The sequence below is a fragment of the Lates calcarifer genome, linkage group LG11, assembly GCF_001640805.2.
Source record: "Lates calcarifer isolate ASB-BC8 linkage group LG11, TLL_Latcal_v3, whole genome shotgun sequence".
Lineage (NCBI taxonomy): Eukaryota > Metazoa > Chordata > Actinopteri > Centropomidae > Lates > Lates calcarifer.
In genome coordinates this window covers 546689-567144 of record NC_066843.1, presented here as the reverse complement: position 1 = coordinate 567144, position 20456 = coordinate 546689, and the positions used below count along the sequence as shown (strand labels likewise).

General features: G+C 46.1%; 1 protein-coding gene across 7 annotated transcripts in view; it reads right to left on the bottom strand.

Moving 5' to 3' along the window:
- The window catches only part of LOC108882385 (caskin-2), a 48560-nt gene that overhangs the window by 20763 nt on the left and 7341 nt on the right, over positions 1-20456 (bottom strand). For all 7 annotated transcript variants that reach the window (XM_018674855.2, XM_018674857.2, XM_018674858.2 and 4 more), the window contains exon 3: positions 5806-5857. In XM_018674855.2, the coding sequence (XP_018530371.1) occupies positions 5806-5857 (52 nt within the window). The remainder of the gene's footprint in view (positions 1-5805; positions 5858-20456) is intronic.

Genomic DNA, 20456 nt, shown 5'->3' with positions numbered 1-20456 from the left:
AAGAAGAAATGAATAAAGACAGAGGGGGGAGGGCTGTTTTTAGTGCCGCTCGTCCTGCCTTTCTTTCTGTTGCGTAACGTGAGCGATGGCATTGATGTGGGTGCAGTGAGAGACAGCGCTGAGGGCGGCTCCAACAGTAATGGATGGATTACTGAGAGAGAGAGAGAGAGGTCACAAAGAGCAGGAGAGAGTGATGGAGGAAGGAAGAGAAGAAATCCTTCAGTCGACTCAAAGACTTTAACATCAGGAACCGTCTCCTGCAAACAGGTCGTCAGAGGTGAAGAGTCTGGTTTCTGATCCAGACCTGGTCCACAAACCGTCAGATTCTGTTTCACATGAAAACCTAGATTCACTCAGATCTGATCCACAGCTGCAGGTTTTGGAGAGTTTCCTTCAGGATTAATAAAGTTCTATGTTATCTTAAAATCCCTGCATCACATCATTACCACTGCAGCTGAGCCCACAGATTCATCCATCAGTTCTAATGATATTACTGAGGTCAACAGATTTGACCTGTGGTTGCACTTTACAGGGTTTTTTATTTTTCATTTTCAATTGGACTTTTCTGGATTTTTAGTTTTATTAAAGTTCTACTCAAATAAATCAGAATGTCATTTTTTAATGTGTATTAGTGTGCAGTGAGTCTGGATCCTGGTTGAGGCTGCAGACCTCCATGCTGGACTGAGACAATCCCTCCTCACCTGACAGCCCCCCCACTCCACCCCCACCCTCTCTGGGAGAGGGAGGCCCCCTGCGACCTCACCCCTCATCACCCCCATCACTTGTCATCAAGGAGCAGAGAATAAAAGGTGGTGGTGGGGGTTCAGATAGAGAGAGCTCTGACCCTGAACACAGAGACCCTGACCTCCCCCCCCCCCCCAATGCTCAGACAGAGAGGGAGAGTTACAGAAGACATTCCTGCTGATAGTGTCACATTCCTGCAGCGAGCCGACCAATCACAGAGCTCCAAACCCTCGGTCGGGGGGTGGGGGTGGGGGTATCCGTCTGAAACTAACTATAGATCAGTTTTACAGCTGTTCCACATGTTTGGCTGTGGAGACCTGACCTTTCATCATCAGTCTGACTGTGGAGGCACTGACCTGTTGTTATGGAGGCGGATGCTTTTATTTTGAAGGAGTAAAGCAGAGTTTAAAGGTGTTGTTTTATAGCAGCTGATCAGGAGGTTTGTTAATGTTTCGTTTCTTTCTCCTTTTAGTCTAAAGTTTGACGTATCAGCTGAATCAGTACATGAGCCTCAGAAACCCAAACTCTGCTGTGTGGTCAATGAAGCATTAACAGAAATGAACAGCAGCTGAAGGTGGGAACCTGGATTTATTCTGATTATAGCTGAAGAAATACTTCACATTAAAAGTGTGTGTAGAGTCACTCAGTTAAAAAGGTGAGGTGTCAGTTCATTGTGAACAAATGGAGATATCTGAGTTATAATGTTAATGGAGTACTGAAGGATAAAGTCACATTTAGTTTGGTTTTCTGTTCACAGTCAGTTTTAGAGTCAGCTGCAGAGTGAGACCATCGTTAAGCTGAGGACGCTGCAACCATCTCAGACCAGACTTTAAGACCTGGACTCCCAGTCTCAGGTCAGGTCATGGAGTCAGTGCTGCAGCAGCCGGATGGTTTCTCTCCCCTCCTCAGATGCAGCTCCGCTCCTCTCTCCTCCCTCTCTCCCTCCCTCCTCCCGGACAAAAGGCCGGAGCTCCCACCATCGCAGCGTTTCACACGGACTCATTCCAGCTCTTCTCTCCATAGAAACCCGTCCACGCAGCGAGCCAGCGGGCAGCGTCAGCGCAGACTCAAACACTAATTTGTCTCACGGGGACGCAGAAAAGAAGCCTCCTGTATTCACACTGTGTTTGTTTCTCACACACACACACACACACACACACACAGCAGCATGCATGTCAATAAAGACAGATATTGTCAGGAACACACACCAACACGTCCTCAGTCACTCTGATGTGTGTGACAGGTCTGGGCTGATTTCACCTCCTCAGCTCAGTCTGCAGGTCCAGACACCGCCCGGCCTGCCACCTCCACCCTCTCTACACATGAACTACACCTTTACTCCTATCACAACATGAGGAATAAATAACAGAGCGCAGGTCTGTACATCCACCTGGAGAGGAGGATCGGAGCTGAAAACTTGGCCAAATGTTAAAGTGTCTGAGCCAGAAGGAAAGTATGTCAGCTATTGTTCAGACAGAGAGAGCTGGATGCCTTTCTGTTTCATTAAACATAACCTCCGGCTCTGTGCTTCTCCTCTGAATCTGTTTCAACGTTACTGTTTTATTTGTTCACTCATTCAGAGTGTTACTCTGTCTGTCAACAAGCTGCTCGACAAAAGACACCGTATCCTCCGGTGGGTTTAACGATCAGATGAATAAATCAGGCAGGAAACCCTCAGAGAGCTCAGACCTCTGCTGCATTCATTTGTTATTCTAATCACACAAGTTTTATCCTGATTCTTCATCTGCATCTGACGCAGAATCACTGCCTGTACGAGCCTCGTTCCTCTGCTGAGCCTCTGGTTCCTGAACCCAACAACACAGAACCACAGTGAAACAACACAAACACTGCTAAAACTCCTGTTTCTGTCAATGGAGTCTGGTAGAGATATATAGAGATGTTTCTGGTTAAACTAAAAGGACCGGATTCTTTAATAAGAAGCTCTGTCTCTGTAGGAATCCTCTCATCGTGTTGTCTTTAGGACAGACTTTGATGTGGACAGGTGTCCACTGGATTCCCAGAGATCCCCAGTGTTCAGATCGAACCAGACTCCTCTCAGTGAAAACACAAACCTTTTCTCTGGAGCTTCATCTGCAGCTGGAACACAGCTGTCAGGGCACGAAGCTGCTGTTTTAATGTTAATATTAAAGCTGCTAATATCAGCCAACATGTCAGCCGTTGTGTGGCTGTAGCCCTGCGGTCTGTCGGCTGACTTTAATCTGAACAGATGTTAACAGACCAGCTGAGTCACAGAAACAGAAACTGGTCTGAACTGAAAAAGGAAAAGGAAAAGTTCAGGCGTGAGAACAGAGTCCTGGTTTGCTGACTGACTGCTGACGTGCCGTGCGGGCGCTGGAGGATTGTGGGAAGCGGTGCGTTAGCGGTGTTGTGTTTAGATGAAGCCGTGTGATTACTGCAGCGGGGGCGGAGCTGCATCACCCGGCAGCACCAATGAATAATGAAAAACCTTTTCCTGCCTGAGATCCACATCCCCACGGAGGCTATTAGCCCCAGCACACACACACACACACACACACACACACACACACACACACACACACACACACACACACACTCTCTCTTTAACACTGAGGGGAAACACCACGTACAGTTCAGACCTGCTGATGTTGTGTATCCCCCAGAGAGCTGATTCATCCATTAAAGCCACAAACTGTAACTTCACTGAGCAGCAGCGCCCCCTGCAGGGAGGAGGGCTCATATATTACCCATGATCCCCGGCCTCTGGAGCAGGAAGTGCTGCAGCCGTAACAAACAAACTCTTGTTTCTACTTCCTGGTATTTCCGTCAGTTTCCTGGCTGGAGATCAGAGATGATCGTACCTGCACAGGTGTAACTTCCTGATTAACCTGCACTATGAAAGGTGGACAGGTTTTACCTGAGGTCTGCTTCACACTGCGTCTGTGACTGAGTCATTAAACTACAACTCCCTGCCTGCACCAGCAAACACAAACTAATCTAAGTTAACAGAGACTGAACTGGCCGACGTCGTGAACACTGTCGTACTGTTGAACACCAGTTTAGTGAACCAGGGTTTGTTGACCCGGACTCCCCCTGATAACCCTGAGTTGAAGGCCTCAGGTGTTCAGGGAGCAGGTGAGACTGACAGAGGCTGTTACACTGAACCATCACAGAGATTCTGAAGCTCAGACTTTGACATCATGTTGATTTAACCAGTCAGTGATCAATGGTAATCCATTAATCAGGTGAGTCAGTCAGCAGGTAAAAATGTGTGAATGTTTCCTGCTCCTGGGATTTTCTGTGTTTGATATGATCATTTCAACACATCAGCTGAACTGCAGCTGCAGCTCTGTGACTTTAACTTTCTCCTGACGAGTCTCGGCTGTCAGCTCTGCATTAAGTCATCCAGGCTCTTTGTAAACACTCCTATCTAATTGGTCGCAGTCCAGCCCTCTGCTCCCTGACCTTTGACCTCCCCTGCCCCCCCTCTGCCCTCTGAGAGGCCAACAAAGGAGCCCAACACTTGACGGAGTCTCAGGACTGATGTGGTGGTCTACAGTCTGTTTTGCTGCGCTCCTCGTCCTCTCTCTTTGAGCTTTTGTTACGACAGTGGTGTTGACTCAGAGCTGAAAAGGCTTCAGCTGTTTTAGCGAGAGGCCGTTAAATCACAGAGCTGGACTCTGACAGGAGAGACTGACTCTGAAATATCTGGGACAACTTTTACTGTAGAGAAAGAGTCTGCTGCTGCATGAAGAGATCAAAACCTTAACGCTTCTCTGTCTGTGGCTCCGAGCAGATTGGAGGCGTTAATCTTTAAAAACACCTCACAAATATATTGTTTCATTTAAAAAAAAGTTTCCTAAAACTGTTGCTCCCTGTATTTTTTATCAAACAAACAGGAGGAAATATATTAGGTCATGATGATCATGAAAATCTGCTTTTAAATGGCTGTAAAACACATTGAAATCACTTTACCTTAAAGGTAACATGACGTTTCTTTTACTTTAGTAAAATAAATTCTAATGGATTTGAACTGTTCCTTATGGGCTGTGGCTGAGTGAATGTTTTCAGTCAATACTATACTATTACTACTACTCAATACTATTTGCTGTTTAGCTACATAGCTAACATTACCTGGCTAACGTTAGCTTAATGCACTGGTGACCAAAACAGCATCATAACGCAACATTTAGATGAACGTTAACGTTAGTATAACTAAACCAACAGCTGCTACGTTCAGTAACTGGTGGTAACGTTAACTAGTTACGTTAATTAGTTAGTTAACTTTACCTAAAGTTGAATGGGAGCTAAAATCAGAGGAGCTTTATTTTACGCTACTCGTGAGGATAACGATTATCCCCAGCAGCGCTCTATGGATCAGGGGAGTCAGATATATCAGGCTTGTGACTGGAAAAGGTTCATCAAAGTCAGTAGGAATCATCCTCTGGAGATAATGACTGTTTGTACTGAGGATCCACTGAATATATGCTGATATATTTCAGTCTAGACCAAAGCGATGGACCGACTGACGAAGCAAAACAAACAAGTGGAGAGATGAGACACCTCAGTCAGGAGGGAGCCGGCTGAGAGGAAACAGCGGCGAGATGTTACAGGGAGGATAATAAAAACTCTGAACAAAGAGAAATATTAATGAGGAGAGACAAAACTTTCTTCATCTATTGCTCCTCCTGGGCTAACGAGCTTCGAGGGGGAAATTTAACCAGTCAGCGTTTCACCGACTGACGAGGTAACGGGGGGAGAACAGACTGAGGCTGAGGCTCAGGGTTCAGGCAGAGAAGGTAACAAACCAGATCTAAATGATGTTCTGACACCGGCATCACCTCAGCCAGTCTGCTGACTCAGCCGAACAGACCGAGAAGCAGCAGAACCTCCTAACGAGTCTTTGTAGACCTCGCCTCTGGTTTCCAGCTCTGCAGCAGCAGCAGGAGTTACTGCAGAGTGGAAACTGTTTTATAGATGCAGAGGGAGCAGAGTAATGACTGGACACGGAACAGAAACACCCTCGCTCAGAGAAATGTGTCCAGAAAAATGTCTTTTTATAGTGTTGACTTCATCACTTACCCATCTGAGTCCTGGTAGTTCACGTTCAGTCTCTTGGTGGAGCCCAGCAACTCTGCAAAACACAAGACAACACACCATGTTAATGTTTCATCATTATATGGACCTGATATCTGCTCATTCTCTCCTGTTACGTCCAGCTCCTGCAGTAAAACTCTCCTGTTGATTCACCAGGACAAAAGTGTTTGAAAACATCTGGTTCTCTGATAAAAGTCAGAGCTACTCAACTACGACTCCCAGGGTGCATTTCACTAACAAACATCCAACAGACCATCGTCCACGTCAAAGTCTGTCCACTGACTCAGAGCAGAACACAGGAACTGCTGTTGATTTTATTGTGTGATTTTCAGTATTTTAGTGTGTTTGTGTTACTGAGAGCAGATTTTCCAGTGAAGTACGAAGCGTCTGGAGTCCAAAATTGAAATTGAACAATATTCACACGATCATTAAATTCTGAAATTTTAGATTTGTAGGTATTTTTTAAAATGATCATTGACTGATAAAATGAAAACAAAGAGCAGGATCCACTCTCACAGAATAAAGACGCTGTGGTTCAGGCACAGCCATGATAATCTACCAGACAACGTTCACCAAATCTCTCTATGTGATGTGTACGGCCTTTCACTCTTTAGTTAATATGGAGTATCTATGGGAGGGAGCTTCAGTCCCTGCAGGATAATGAACAATAGAGACTGAGTGTCTGGTTTGAGGGACCCAGGAGGGGACGGACTGGAGACCCCAGGTCCCCTCAGGCAGTCCAGGAAATCCAGTCGGTATCTGGGAGGAGATAGGTGGATGTTTCCTGCAGAGAGTTTACTCAGCAGGCGGAGACACCTGATCGTAAATCCTCCTCTGAGTGTCTCTGCTGGACCTCCCGAGGAAGCTTCATTAGCCTCTGACCCGGGTTTGACTTCCTCGGCTGGGTCAGAGGACGGTCCTCCGCTAAGATCCCCGGGAATAAAACCTTAGCAGCTCTTTGATGTGCTGCCAGACAAAGACTCCCTGCTTCTCCTTCTCCCACAGGCCTTTTCAGCCGTCACCGCCGGGGCTCCGCCACAGAATCCAGGTTTGGACGAAGCTTCCTCTTCCCTGCAGCCTCGGTTTGACTTGCACTCACTGGAATGCTGTGGCATTCAGGCCTTTAAACTGGTCAGACTCTCTGACAGTCTGCACTCTGTTCGGTACAGTGGTGGCCTGGCCTGCGTCTAATCAGCATGTCATTATAATGCCACGGTCACTGACTCTGCACTGTAAGTCAGAAAGCTGCATTCACTCTCTGTCGGGCTCTCAGAGCGAAGGCTGCTGCCTCTGAATCATCAGACAATCACAGTTCTGTGCAGGGACACAGCTACAGCCCAGTACAGCATATAGACCAGGGCTTCAGCTGAAACCTACAGCATTCAGGGAGAACCAGCTGATAATTCTCTGAGTTCATCATTCACGCAATCTGGCAAGAGACATGATTATGTGTCCCAAACTGATTGATATCGACTGTGAGTTTATAGAGTATCCTGATGACTGAAGCCTGAAGAACCCAGTGGGCTCATTAGTTAAACTCACAGATCACAGATTCCTCTGATAGGACCTTCTATGTAGAGGAGCAGATTAGACAGTCAGCAGTTTGTGTAAAGTATTTCCTGTCTGGGAGTTCGTAGCTACAGTCCAGAACTTTAATCAGTTTCCTGAACCCATCGTTCTCTGCTGAGCTCAGAGGCTTCATGTCTTTAACTGAGAAGAAGGAAACTGGTTCAGCCCTGCATAGATGTTAGTGGTTCAGCCCTGTAGCTGTTAGCTGTTAGCCCTGCTAGCTGTTAGCCCTGTTAGCTGTTAGCCCTGCTAGGACTTGGTGTGGACGGACAAACAGCATCTTCCTCCTCTCTGTGTGGTCGCTGGGATTAAACCTTTTCAGCTGATTGTAAAGATTTGTTTTGTTTCCATCTTTGTTGGTACCGACCGGAGACATGTTTTTCAGACCGTCTTCATCTGAACTTCGTCACCGTGACCTTTGTTGAACAGTTTCCTGTTCAGAGGATAAAGTCAGTTCTTCACTTTTGAGCTTCACTCATGTTTCTGACTCGTCCACAGCTTTCTCACCTCCGGTCGGTCAGGAGATGGGTGTGTACTTTGATATGACCTGTTTCTTGTTTGCATGTAAACTCAGTGACAGCAGGTGAGTGTGACACTGCTGCAGTCAGTGTTTACTGTGAGAGCTCATAGGTCGGTCAGCAGGTGCTTTCATAGGGGATAATGGGAAAATGACCCCAGACAGAGAATCCACCTTCAGACTGGACACTGACACTCAGACAGGCAGAATGTCATTTTTAACATCTCTGCCCCCGCCCCTCCCAAAATTAACCTCCAACCCCCCCCCCCCCCCCCCCCCCCCCCCAACACACACACACACACACACCCCCTCCTCCCCCCAACAACAGAGCGTTTGAAGTGTTTAAGATCTCGGGGAAAAACAGCAGGCTTTCCCTCTGGGGATCAGAGCGCTGCTTTGATAATGACCTGGATTTTATAATTAATGGGAATAAATCAAGACAAAAATGAAAACCCAGACACACAGTGAACATGAAAACATCTCCTCATTAAAAGATTTTTTTTCATAACATACTATATTAGAAGTCAGCCCAACAAAAACTCCTGAGGATAAAAACTGAGGCCTCGTTTTGAAAAAGATGGTGGACGGGTTTCATTCATGAAGCAAAGTAATCTACTGACATGTTGCCAAACATGGTTTCATGTCAGGAGCCGGTGGTGGTGATGGTCACTCATCGCTACACGCTACAGTGGGGTGCTATTGGAAAGTGATGAGACAGACTGGGGCTAGCTGGTTAGCATGCTAACTTCAGCAGAAGAAGTGACAGTAACAGGAGACAGCCCTTTTTGAGTAAATCAATGAAGTTTGACGCTGAACTAACATTTCTTGTGGACTGGTCAGTAAACAGCTGCTAATGCTAACATTAGCTATGTAGCAATAGCAAAAACTTACATTTAGCATCTGTGAGTTTGGCTGTTTGGAAGAACTTTAAACATTTTTGATTTCTGATGTGGCTGAGTGCCACATCTCTTCTGAGATCAGATCTAGTTCTGTCTCCTAGAAATTCTGTTTTTATACGACTCAACTGCAACAAAACAAAACATGATCTCTGTAAGGATCGTGTTCAGAGGAAACATGTTTATTGGGTGAATGACTTTTGTGTCTAAATGTCTGTTTGTAGCATCACCAAAAAAGTCCTGCGTATCAGCGAGATCGATCTGATATCAAACCCCCCTCATCACTTTGCGCTCAGGGCGCGCTGACCTCCAACAGGAAACGGTCACCAGTTGATGCTAAATATTGTAGCCAACGGTCGTCTTAAGGCTATCATCATCTGCTGCACATTTGTTCAAAGTTATTTTTACTGCTGTTTATGGAGCGAGGTGGAGAGAGGCCCAGAGCTGAGCTGCAGCCTGTTTGCAGGGACTCGGCCTCTTTTTATAATTTCAGGCGAAAGTTTAACGTCCCGTGGATCTGCTGCCACAAGAATGCAGCGAGAGGAGGAGGACGAGGTTTCTGCAGGAGTCTGCACATTCGAGAGGTCTCGTTGGGACCGGGCCCGTGGACCAGAGTCTCGGGCTGAAAGAGAATCTGTTGTAAAAAATCTACCGACTAAAATTAGACGACCACTGTGAGTATCAAAACTATGATTACACGTCTGCAGGCAACGCCTCACACATCTCCCTGTTTCTCAGGGCTCAAACGGCTGCATTCAAGACAAAGCAATAAACAAAAACCAGGCAGCCCGTTATTTTCCTCTTTCCTCTCATTGTGGTGGAGCGTCGAGGCCGAGCAGCAGCTCTGCACCGAAGCTAAGTTTTCTTTCAAGAACTCTGGCCGAGCTCCAAACACACCACAACAGACTGCAGTCAGAAACTGTTCCCTGAAACACAGCTGAGGTCCAGCTCCCACCACTTAAGATTTATACTGCAGATTACATCTCGCAGTCTAAATATAAACAGGCCTCGCAGTTTGAAAAGCAGCCATAAAGGAGCGATACGAGTCTTCATCTGTTAATCAAACAGGAAAGAATCCAAACGGCTGTTCATGTGGTTTCTGACTTTTACTACGATCTCACCTCCAACACTACAACACTGGGACAGCTCGGGTCACATGACGCTGCTGAGCCGCTCAGCTTACAGTGCATGGCCAAAAGTATGTGGACACACCCTCAGCACTCCCTCCATAACATGTGACTGTGACACTGAGGACGTCTTTTCAGTTTATTCAGCCAAGTTTTCTCTCGTCTCCTGTTTCTCCATTCTAACTATCCACTGCCTCTCTCTCATTTACATCGTTATATATCTTTGGTTTTCACACTGGACGGTAACCCACCTGCATCTGGCTTTTGTACAGTTGGCATTCACTCCCAGGTCAAATGACTCTGCAGTATTCACGATTATTTATCGTTTCCAGCTCTGATCAGAAACATGACCCCGGCCAGGAAATGCAAATTTTCACCGCTTTTCCAGCACGATGCTGCGATGAGTGTCGAACACGTTGGTGTGTAAACACTCAGGAACATTTGTTGTTTTTCACAGTCTACAGGCAGCGCTCTAACACCATTCAGTCAGAGTAGAGCGTGAAAAGACTGAAGTAAAGGACATGAAAAAGTCACGTAGATGCACCAGAACAATAAAACAGAAAGGGAAACTGGGTTTACCTGTGTTTAAAGAACCTGCATATATGATATCATCTGACATTTCATAAAACATAAAACATAAAACATCAGAAACCCTGCAGCTCAAACCATTTTCTTCGTCAACCTTTTCTCTCGGCGTCTCCTGACCACATCATGTCAGTTAACGCCTGTAGTACATGTCGGACACAGCGTAGAGATGCTATGCAGAAGAAATGAGCTGTGTCGACCTGGAGAGTAAATCTGAACATTTCTGAGAGTTAATGTTCATCAAGACGCCGCTGATTTACATCTCACACTGTCCTCCATCAGTCAGATCTGGATCAGGAAAAGATGCCAAAATCACTTGAGTAAATAATCTGCAGTGCGAGTTCATGTGTCCTTCACGTCCCTCTTTAGTCAAACTCCAGTGTGTGATAGTGTCACTTAGAGATAGTGGGTTTGTTTGATGCAGCAGGTCTGATTGAAGACTGGAAGGTCGCAAAGGGAAATGTGGGCACCAATCAGCAGCCCCCCCCCGGCCTTCAGAGAGCCTGGCACAGGAACACAGGAAACTCTGGAAGTGTTTGTCCAAAGCAGGAGTGGGACACGTCTGTCTCTTATCTGCTGACTGACTGAGGACGGTGACGGCAGCGCAGCAGATGAACCCGTCTTCTTTCTTATCTGTGTCTCTGGAAGGGACGAGGACGAGGACGAGGTAGAGGTTCGTCCCCTCAGCCTGTCCTCCAGCTCCACAGATGAAGAACGGCAGAGAGACAAAAGCTGCTCCAACCCCCCCAAAGTCTGGACTCAGCGCCAAACTGGACCACAATCACACAGATGCAAATAGACTCTGGTTTTATCAGTTTACTCACTGCAGCTCTGAGCAAGACAAATACAGCAGAGATGTTAGATATCAGACAGTCACAGTGACTCCAGCAGAGTCATTAAAGTTCAGACTGCGCTGACAGAGAGTTGATGTTAAACCTCTGCAAACATCTGCTCACCGTGAGGGGAAACCCCACCAACAGCAGGTCATTTCCTGACACTGATCAATCTACAGCTCTGAGCCATGAGGCCGGTGTTACAGCTGCTCATGACGCTTTTGAATATTTGTGTCTTCACGTCTGAGGACAGAGAAACATCAGAAAGCGTCTGGTTCGATCTCGTGATCTGATTTGACTCCAGTTCTTGATTCAGATTCTTGATGCGATAAAAGAAGTGATTAAATCCAGTTTCAGGGACTTGTTTCCTGCCAACAGCTCTCTGCAGACTGAGCTGTGAAACCTGTCAAACCCTCTGATTCATCGTCTCAGCAGGATCCTCAGTGTGAGAGGAGAACCGGAGTGGAGTCTCCTGTGGACGGAGAACCTGGAGAATGTGTTTAGATTGGACGAGCTGAGCTTCACTCAACAACATTACAAGAACATAAAACCTTAATCCTCCTGCTGCTGAGGGTCAGGTTCAAACTGCTGGATGAAGTTTTCTTCTTCACACTCAGAGCTCTAATTCTGCAGTATCTCTTCAATCAGAGCTGAAACGGTTTCCTTTCACATCACCTGCATGTGTGAGGTTTACAGAAGTTAAACCATCCGACAACAGAAAATGAATCAGCAGCTTCGATAACTGACTGTTTTCCAGTAAATGCTGAAGACCTGCAGTTTTATCAACTCATGTGATGATAAACTGAATACTTCTCATTTTTGAAACGTCTGTCAGAGTAAACAGGTGATTGGAAGACGCCACCGCAGGCTTGAAGAAATCCTAGTGAGGAGTCTGTTTAACTAAACGACAGATTAATCAATAATAGACATAATGTTCAGCTGTTCAGTTATAAATGATCTGAAATGAAGTGGAAACTGTTTCAATAATCAATAATCATTTTTAGAGTGAGAGGATTTTCTGCTTCTCTCTGGTTGATGTGACGTAAACTGAAGATCTGTTGTTAGAACCAAACAAGACGTTTGAAGACAAGTAAGGGAGAAAAATCCTGTCAGACTAATGGATGATGAAAATAAAATCATTAGTTGCAGCCTCATTGGTCAGACTGAAGTTTGACAGCAGGAATTCTGTTTACATTTTTGAATAAATGAGAAGAAACTGAATCCTGTCTTTTCTCCACTAAAACCAGAGCTCGTTACCAGGGAACATATTTAACAGTGAGTTTCCTGCTGCTTCAGAAGTGTGTGTGTGTGTGTGTGTGTGTTTCAGACGGTCTCGTGTTGTTGTTGGCTGCTGTGCTGAGTGTATTTGAGTGCTCAGGCTTCTGTATTTCCACGCCGCAGCGCTCCTCCTCCTGCCAGCAGCCTCCAGCCTGGCAGGACGGAGCAGGGCCTCCGGTTTCACTCCGCCTCACCTCGGCCTTAAACTTTACGCAGCGTTTAGAGGCCGTTAGCCGGTGACAGCCGCTGCAGACGTGTTGTTTACATTCCTGCCGAGCCTGCGGAGCGCAGCGAGGTTCAGAGGTGGAGGAGGTTCAGGCTGAGGTAGGATGGAGACGGAGGAACGAGGCCGGTCTTATCGGCTCTGCTGCCTGTGAGCGAGACGTCGCCGTTATCAGCTCGTTCTCTGCAGCTGATAAATGTGGGTTTAGCAAAGCAGCAGGGAGGCGCCGGGCTGGAGTCCTGTAGGGTGGAGGGTTCACGACCTGCAGCTTAGATTATTTCCACTACTGATGAACCTTCTCTGATCGTTTCTACATTCTTCCTGTCTGATAACTGACCCATCTTTCTACACTTGTTTGTTGAAATGTGAACAAAACAGTTGTTAAATCACTAGAAGGAAAAGTCAGAGGATCAGCGCGCTCGGCAGGATTCATCCTCTGGGGAACATGAACGTCTGAACAACAGTTTGTTCCAACACTCAGATACTTTCTGAAGTTAAAAACCGACAGCTGGACACGAGAGGAGACCACATCAGTCAGTATCCTCTCTCCTCTCTCACTCTATCACTCAGTCAGTTTGTTGTTTCCCTCGGGGGAGGAGGGGGGAGGAGGGGGGAGGAGGGGGGAGGAGGTGGAGGTTCTGCCTCCCGCTCTGTGGAACAATAGTGTTGGGAAAGGAAGTGTAGAAGGGGCCCAGCTCCGAGTCCTGGCTTTGTTCCTGAGAGCTGCTCCACGCCTCGAGAGCCTCCGTCAACACAAAATAACCCCCACCCTCCCCCACCCTCCTCCACCCTCCTCCTCCCTCCTCCTCCCTCCTCCTCCTCTGACACTGAGAGTCCCAGGTTACAGCTCAACGCCTCCGTAACACAAAGACACTTTAAAATGTCCGGCTCTCACTTCCTCACACACACAAACACAACTCCCTGTGCACATGTTCACTGCAGCAGACGTCATGTGTTCTGTGTTCAGTCTGTCAGCATCAGGAAACACAGTTAAAGCCACGACAACAGTTCAGGTATCACAAGGTAAAGTTGTAATGTCAGAAAGTAAAAGTCAGTGTTCCAATAAGTTTGTCAACAACTTTCTACTTCCTGTCCATCCCTCCCAGAGTCAGCTGTCGGTCGGACATAAAACCTGATGAAGGATTGTAGTCGGTGGACACATGAACCAGTGATCAGAGAAACAAGGTGAACAGTCGCTCGTGTCCTCACAGAGAAACACTGATTCACGCCAGAACACGTCTGAATAATCAGGTTAATGAAAACAGAAAGTCCAGGTTCAAGTCCAAGTTAAACATGACTTGTTTGAACACAGCTCACCTGCTCAACAGACCAGAGATCAGTTCTGTTTTTAATGATGTACGTAACGCACAGTTCAGGTCATAGGAGGAACCAGTTCATGGCAAAGTTCAGCTTCAGTTGCTGATCTGGGAGCAGTGATCTCTGAGGGTTAAAGAAGCTGCTCAGGTAAAGACACAAAGGAAACAAAGAGAGGAGGAGGAGGAGGAGGAGGTGCAGACAGAGAGAAAGAGAGAGTGTGTTTTCTTTGGCTGTGAAAGAAGAAGTTCCTGCTGTTTCATGACAAACTGAAAAACTAAAAGTTGTGATTCTGTTAAAAGTCAGTCAGGACTGTGGATTATCTGTAACGATGGATGAGCCCTGAGCAGAGGGAACGTCTCTGAACTCTGCTCTGTCTTTAGAGGCAGAAAGACAGAAACATGAAATCTATCATTCAGTCTGTTTCCCTCTGAACAGCTCAGATCTGTGCTCAGCTGTTCGTTTATTCTGATGGTTCTCAGGAGTGGACAGAACCTCATGAGGAGCTGGTTTCTCAGGGTGTCGGTGCAGCTCCTCCTGACGGCCTCATTCACACTCTGCTGTGGAAACCCTGATCAGACCTTCAGGTCTCAGGACTCAGAGGACAGTGTGGACACAAACGTCGGTGCAGCTGTCGGCTGCTGAACGGACGGTAAATATCCACATTCTGACAGCAGCCTGTTAATGAGACACTGAGTCTGAGTTGTTCTGAAGGAAATGTGATCAGATAGCTGCAGGTTTAAAGCTCAGAGCTTCAGTTGGTGTGATGAGATTCAGAATGACCAAAATGAGACATGAGACAACTACAAAGAGACAAAGAACGACTACAAAGAGGCTTAAAACAACAACAAAGACACAAAGCTACTGCAGAGACACAAAATGACCAAACTGAGACGTAAAACAAGTCGTGTTTTGTCGGTGCAGAGTCTCAGGGTGGGGTGTGATGTGTGTGTTCCTGTTTCTACCCGAACCTAAAACAAGAAATGGCTCAGCTCTCCACACGTATTGTTCAGAGCTCCACGCCTGTTCCTCTGCTCATAATGGACGTTTTCCTCAAGAACAAACCTCCATCTTTTCTGGACAATCTTAGTACCCCACCCTCTCCACCCAGCCTCCGACATGTGACCGGGCATGCCTGCATGGCGGGCAGCGTGGGCGCGGCAGATCGAGCCTCCACTTACAGTAACAGAGATAAGGTGACACATTAACCACAGCAGCTCTGTGGTGTTTCATCTGATACAGCTACAACATGAAGACTGCAGGAACACTTTGTTCAGCTGTTTGTCCAGAGCTGAGCTCAGACACTGGTCACTGTGCTGATCCCGTCTTTACTGGTTTCTACTCTGCACTTCAGTCCGTCACAGCTGCAGAGCTGCAGGGCGCCATGAAATCTGGATTCATCATGATCTGACTTTTGCTGTAGCTGCCTCAGTTCACTCAGAGCAACAGACTGTAAACGTTAGAGCTGAGGCTGTGATGTGATGACTTATCAGGAATAAAAACGCCTTTTAATTTATCGTTTATATCGTGGCGTCGCAATAGTTTCTGTGATGATGTGGACGTGTGCGAGACGTTTGTCTCCATCAGTTATTTACACCTAAAAATACAAACCAGGCTCAAAAATAAAGGACTGATCTCTTTTTACATAGAAACAAAGTAAAAGTTTGGATTTATCTGTTTCACTCTGAGCAGAGTCCAGTCGTCCTGAGACTTTACATAAATGAATAATGTTTGTGTTTTATTGTTGTTTAAAATCTGTTTGAAACATACGACCTGTAGATGATCTACACAGCAGGAATTCTTGAATATTAACAAACATATTGTCTGTAGAAACAAGTTTGAGGTAAACTCTTCTGATGTTACTCTCCTCTGCAGCATGGTGATATATATGCACAGCCCAGACTGAGTCTTACAGCAGCTGAAGCACAAACCTAACAGTGCTGAGCTCTGGTGTCAGGTGAGTTTTACCTGTCACTGGAGCAGAGGCACAAAACCAGAGTCCAGACTAAACTGACAGTAATCTAACGACCAACGTGAATTAATCCACGTTTCTGTCAAAGAGCTGAAACTGAACCAAACTCAGGAGCTGAACTTGGACAGTTTCCTCTCTGTGTTTCTGCCCTGCAGCTCCACATCTCCACAACAACTCGTCCACTTGTTCAGCCTGTGAGTGAGATTCTGTTTCACCGGGGAAAAGAGCAGCGAGAGTCTGCTGGCAGCGCCGCAGACGCCCGTGAGGCCGCGCTCTCCTTTCTCCTCTTTGTCGTCGGCTGAAAACTCGAGGAAACGCTCGGCGCTCTGTGTTTCACCGGAGTCAGATTCCAGCCTCGGAGAAAGGGGGGTCGAAGGTTTTTGCTATGGGGTCCACATACCAGCACCATGACATCACTGCCTCAGCTCTTCCCCCTGCATTCAGACTCACTCTGCTGCTCTGACAATGGCTGGCACACACACAACTCCAGGGATTTTAGGAGAGAAAGAACAACTGAAACTTTCAGCTTCGAGTCCACAGCTGTGAGTTAGACGTCACGCCGAGCGGCCGCCCTCCAACTGATCCTGTTTTACGGCGTCAGAATAAACAGACCTGGACAGACGTGCTGTTATACGCAGCAGCAGCCAAAGTTTCAGAGTGGAAATGCAGCCATTTATAGCATCTCACCACAGCTCTGACCCAAATGACTGTTCTGTGAATTCCTCTCAAGCTCAGCGGTGGGAAATGTTCTTCAGTCAGAGACACATCAGAGTCAGATACAAGACAGGACACTCACCGTCAACAGCTGAGACACTGAGAGGGTCACCAGAGAGGATTCTGGGTATTGTGTGGGGTACAACTGAAAGGGATTTCTGTAACTGATTAATAGTTTTCTCTATTTAACGTCAGAAAACAGTGAAACAGGTGACGCCTCTAAATGTTCATCTGACAAAACAGAAAGAAAAGACATCATGGTCATTTATTCTAACCTTTCATCTAAAACCTTTAACCTGATGAAGGGTTTTAGTCATCGGACGTCTGAAGCTGATTCCACTCATGATTCATCTTCTGCTTGTTTTCCTGATCAATCAATCAATCAATCAATCGTTTGATCTATAAAATGTCAGAAAATACTGAAAAGTGACCACCACATCGTCTGGTTCTGTCTGATCATCAGTTCAAAACCCAAAGATCCTGAAAACATCTGCAAACTGTAGAGACACCAGACACAGCTCATCCATAGGTGGTGCGTTCGGGTGAAGCAGTAAATATAAGAAGTATGGTGAGAGGTGGAACATGCAATGCTGAGAAAACAACCTTCTCAGCATTGGTTTCAAAAACTCAGAGAGACTCTCTACAGATGTTGAGCTGACACACGTCTTTTTCTGTAAAATGTTGAGTTTCCACGTGGTGACGTCCCTGCTGTCGATGAACCACACCCACAGCGTGACCTGCAGCAGTGAAGCAGAACAGATGTGCTGTGGAAACACGGCGGTCAGGGCTTGAAAAGATGCATTCAGTGTTCTTCAATGTTAACGGTCACATCTCGTAACCTCACAGTCACTCAGTGAGTCATGTGACCTCTGAGCTGCAGCGATAAAAAGCAACGACTCCAGTTTGAAACTTACAAAAGAGAAACCGACCAACGAGACAGAACATCCATTACATAACACAGCAAATAAAGAGAAACTCCAGCAGCCATTAGTCTGCTGCACACACAGTATCCCACTACACAATATACACAGTATACACAGTATACACAGGATATCGCCCCAAACCACCTTCATTATTGTTTGTTTTTTTTTCATTTCAAAGCTTCTATAAAAAGTGAAGAGGACCTGTTTCCTGTGCGGCTGCTGTGAGCACGCTCACAGGCAGCTTCTTTTAGAGGAGGCTGATCTCATTATTCCAGAGAAGGTGTTTATGTGGAAAATAAGGAGAGCGATAACTATCAGCATGAGAGCATCAGTTCAACAGCAGTTCAACAGACGTCCCAGAGGCTGGAGACTCTACCCACTCTATGTGGGTTAATTAGCTGAATGTCTGAATTTATGAGGACTCAGTTTGTGCTCCTGTTTTTAGACGAAAGAGTAAAAATATCTTATAAACAGTGATCATCACAGCTCCTCAGACGAGGCTCAGATTCATTCATTCATTTAAAATGAGCTGGGATGGAGCTGGATAGAAGAGATATGTGTACGATGTATGTCAAGTACTTAAGTACTTTTTTTGTTGATAGTTTTCTCTATTTAAACTGTGAAAATGTCCTTTATTTCTTTCTTTCTTGTTTTGTCCGACAGATATTCAGTTTACAAAAAGAGAAAAGCAGTTTCCATAACTGTCGGCCATCTGGATTATCTCACTGTTTCTGTCACTTTTTCAAACCTTCTATCACTAATCTTTAACCTGAAGGATTTTAGTCGTCAGACGTCTGGATCTGAGGTTATCAGAGAAACAAGCGGAGCTAACAGTCTCTCCTGACGTCCAGTGTCCACTCGAAAAACACAGATTTTTAACATGAAACTGTTGTATTGAGTGTTTGACTGGTTTGAATCAGCCGCTCTGTTTGTTTTGGAGAGGAGGAAACCTCTGAGGAGGATTCCAGCTCCTGAACCATCAACACTGAAGGAATCCTGACCCAGAAACAAGCTGAGGTAACGTTAGCAGCAGCTCCTCCGAGAAACACTGATTTAATGTGAAACTATTTTATTAAGTGTTTTCACTGGGTTGAATCAGCGGGTCTGTTTGTTTTGACAGCAGTGGTGAAAAGAAAGAGCAGAGACTTCTTTGCTTGGAAAGACGATGGTGAATCAGGGAAGGATACGTCGTGACGGAAAGTGAACGTGGGCGTCATCGTTTCCAAAAGTCTCCGTTTTAGAGCCTCGAAATGTCCGGAGCAATGTGGACGCTGCGTGTTACCGTAGCAACAGTGATGAGGTTTAAAACTAAAGAGTGGATGCAGCCTGAGTCAGTTATAGAAAATAAAGTCAGGCCTCTGTGGGTTTGTTCTCCGTCCTCTGGAGTCAGGACTAAAACCTCTGACAGCCAGAGGTCCTGAGGGCCCCCCCGGTCCCAACACAACACAGCAGCTTTGTTTCCCTTTCAGAGGTAAGGCTGCTTTAAAGCCTATAGGAGACCTGTCTGTTTAGTGGAGCAATTAAACATTTAACACCCCAACAGCAGAGCTGACAGGCAAACACTATCAGCTCAGACACACAGGCAGAATTTCATGCACTGTCTGAAAGCTTTTAACACTTTCCCTCAAATCTGTCTCGTGTGGAGGAGAGAGGAAAGTTTCCCTCCTCATTATCCCCCTGGTTTATATTTGGTGTTTTGTGATGAGAGGGTGGAAGCAGAGCGAAGCAGCAGAGTCCCACCAAACTTCCTCAGAGTAAGAAGTGACGGATTGACTGAACAAACAGTCTTCTGTGTTTGCTTGGCCTTTCCACAGAGCAGAGTACATTCACTGTAAAGGAAATGTCCTGGTTCTGGGTCTCTCTTCGCAGTGTGGATGGAGCAGCGAGGGTGTGAAGCTCTGAATTTGCTCCAGTTACATGTGAGGCCTGTCAAGTGACTCAGTTATTCCCCATTTGTCAGCAGGAAAACCAAGACGTTTGACAGCAGGCAGTGAGCGATTTGCACAGAAAACTCTGCACTAAATGATTTTCTGGAGAAAGACAAACATTTGAAAAACTGGGTCTGAATATATGAGAGTCCCAGAATTCCTCTGTCCCCAGAGAAAGTTAGAGTTAGACTGAAACTGGCCCTACATCAGAACATATCACTACACCTGTTATTGCTCTGTCTAACTTGGATCTCCCTCTGACTGAGTGATAGTCAGCAGCTTAAACTGCTGGAATCAGACCCAGAGAGTTCAGAGTGAAGCTGTTAAAAACCAGAGTTCATCTCTGATATCCAGGACACTGACGGAAATATTAAGAGTTATAAACAGAGTTTGGTGTGTTGTTAAGCTGAGACATCCTTCATCAGGGACATGATGTGTGATATATGAAGATTTAGTCTGATCTCACAGGGTCAGACTCTGGAGCTCAGATAGGAGCCATTTCCTAATCTAAGAAAACTGATAAAATACTTTGACTTCCGGGCCGGTTAGAAGTCATTTGCTCCTCGAGACTCGTGATAGATCCTGAGCCAGATCCCTAAAAAGCAGTGTGAAGTCTTGGAGGTGGAGGAGCTGCAGAGTGAAGCTCAGCCAGCAGCTTCAAGAGAGGGAAGAGTCTGTGGGAGATGATTGGCTGAGCTGAGTTTGAACCCAAACTCATGAATAAAACATGAGTGTGTGGAGAGACAGCAGACATCCA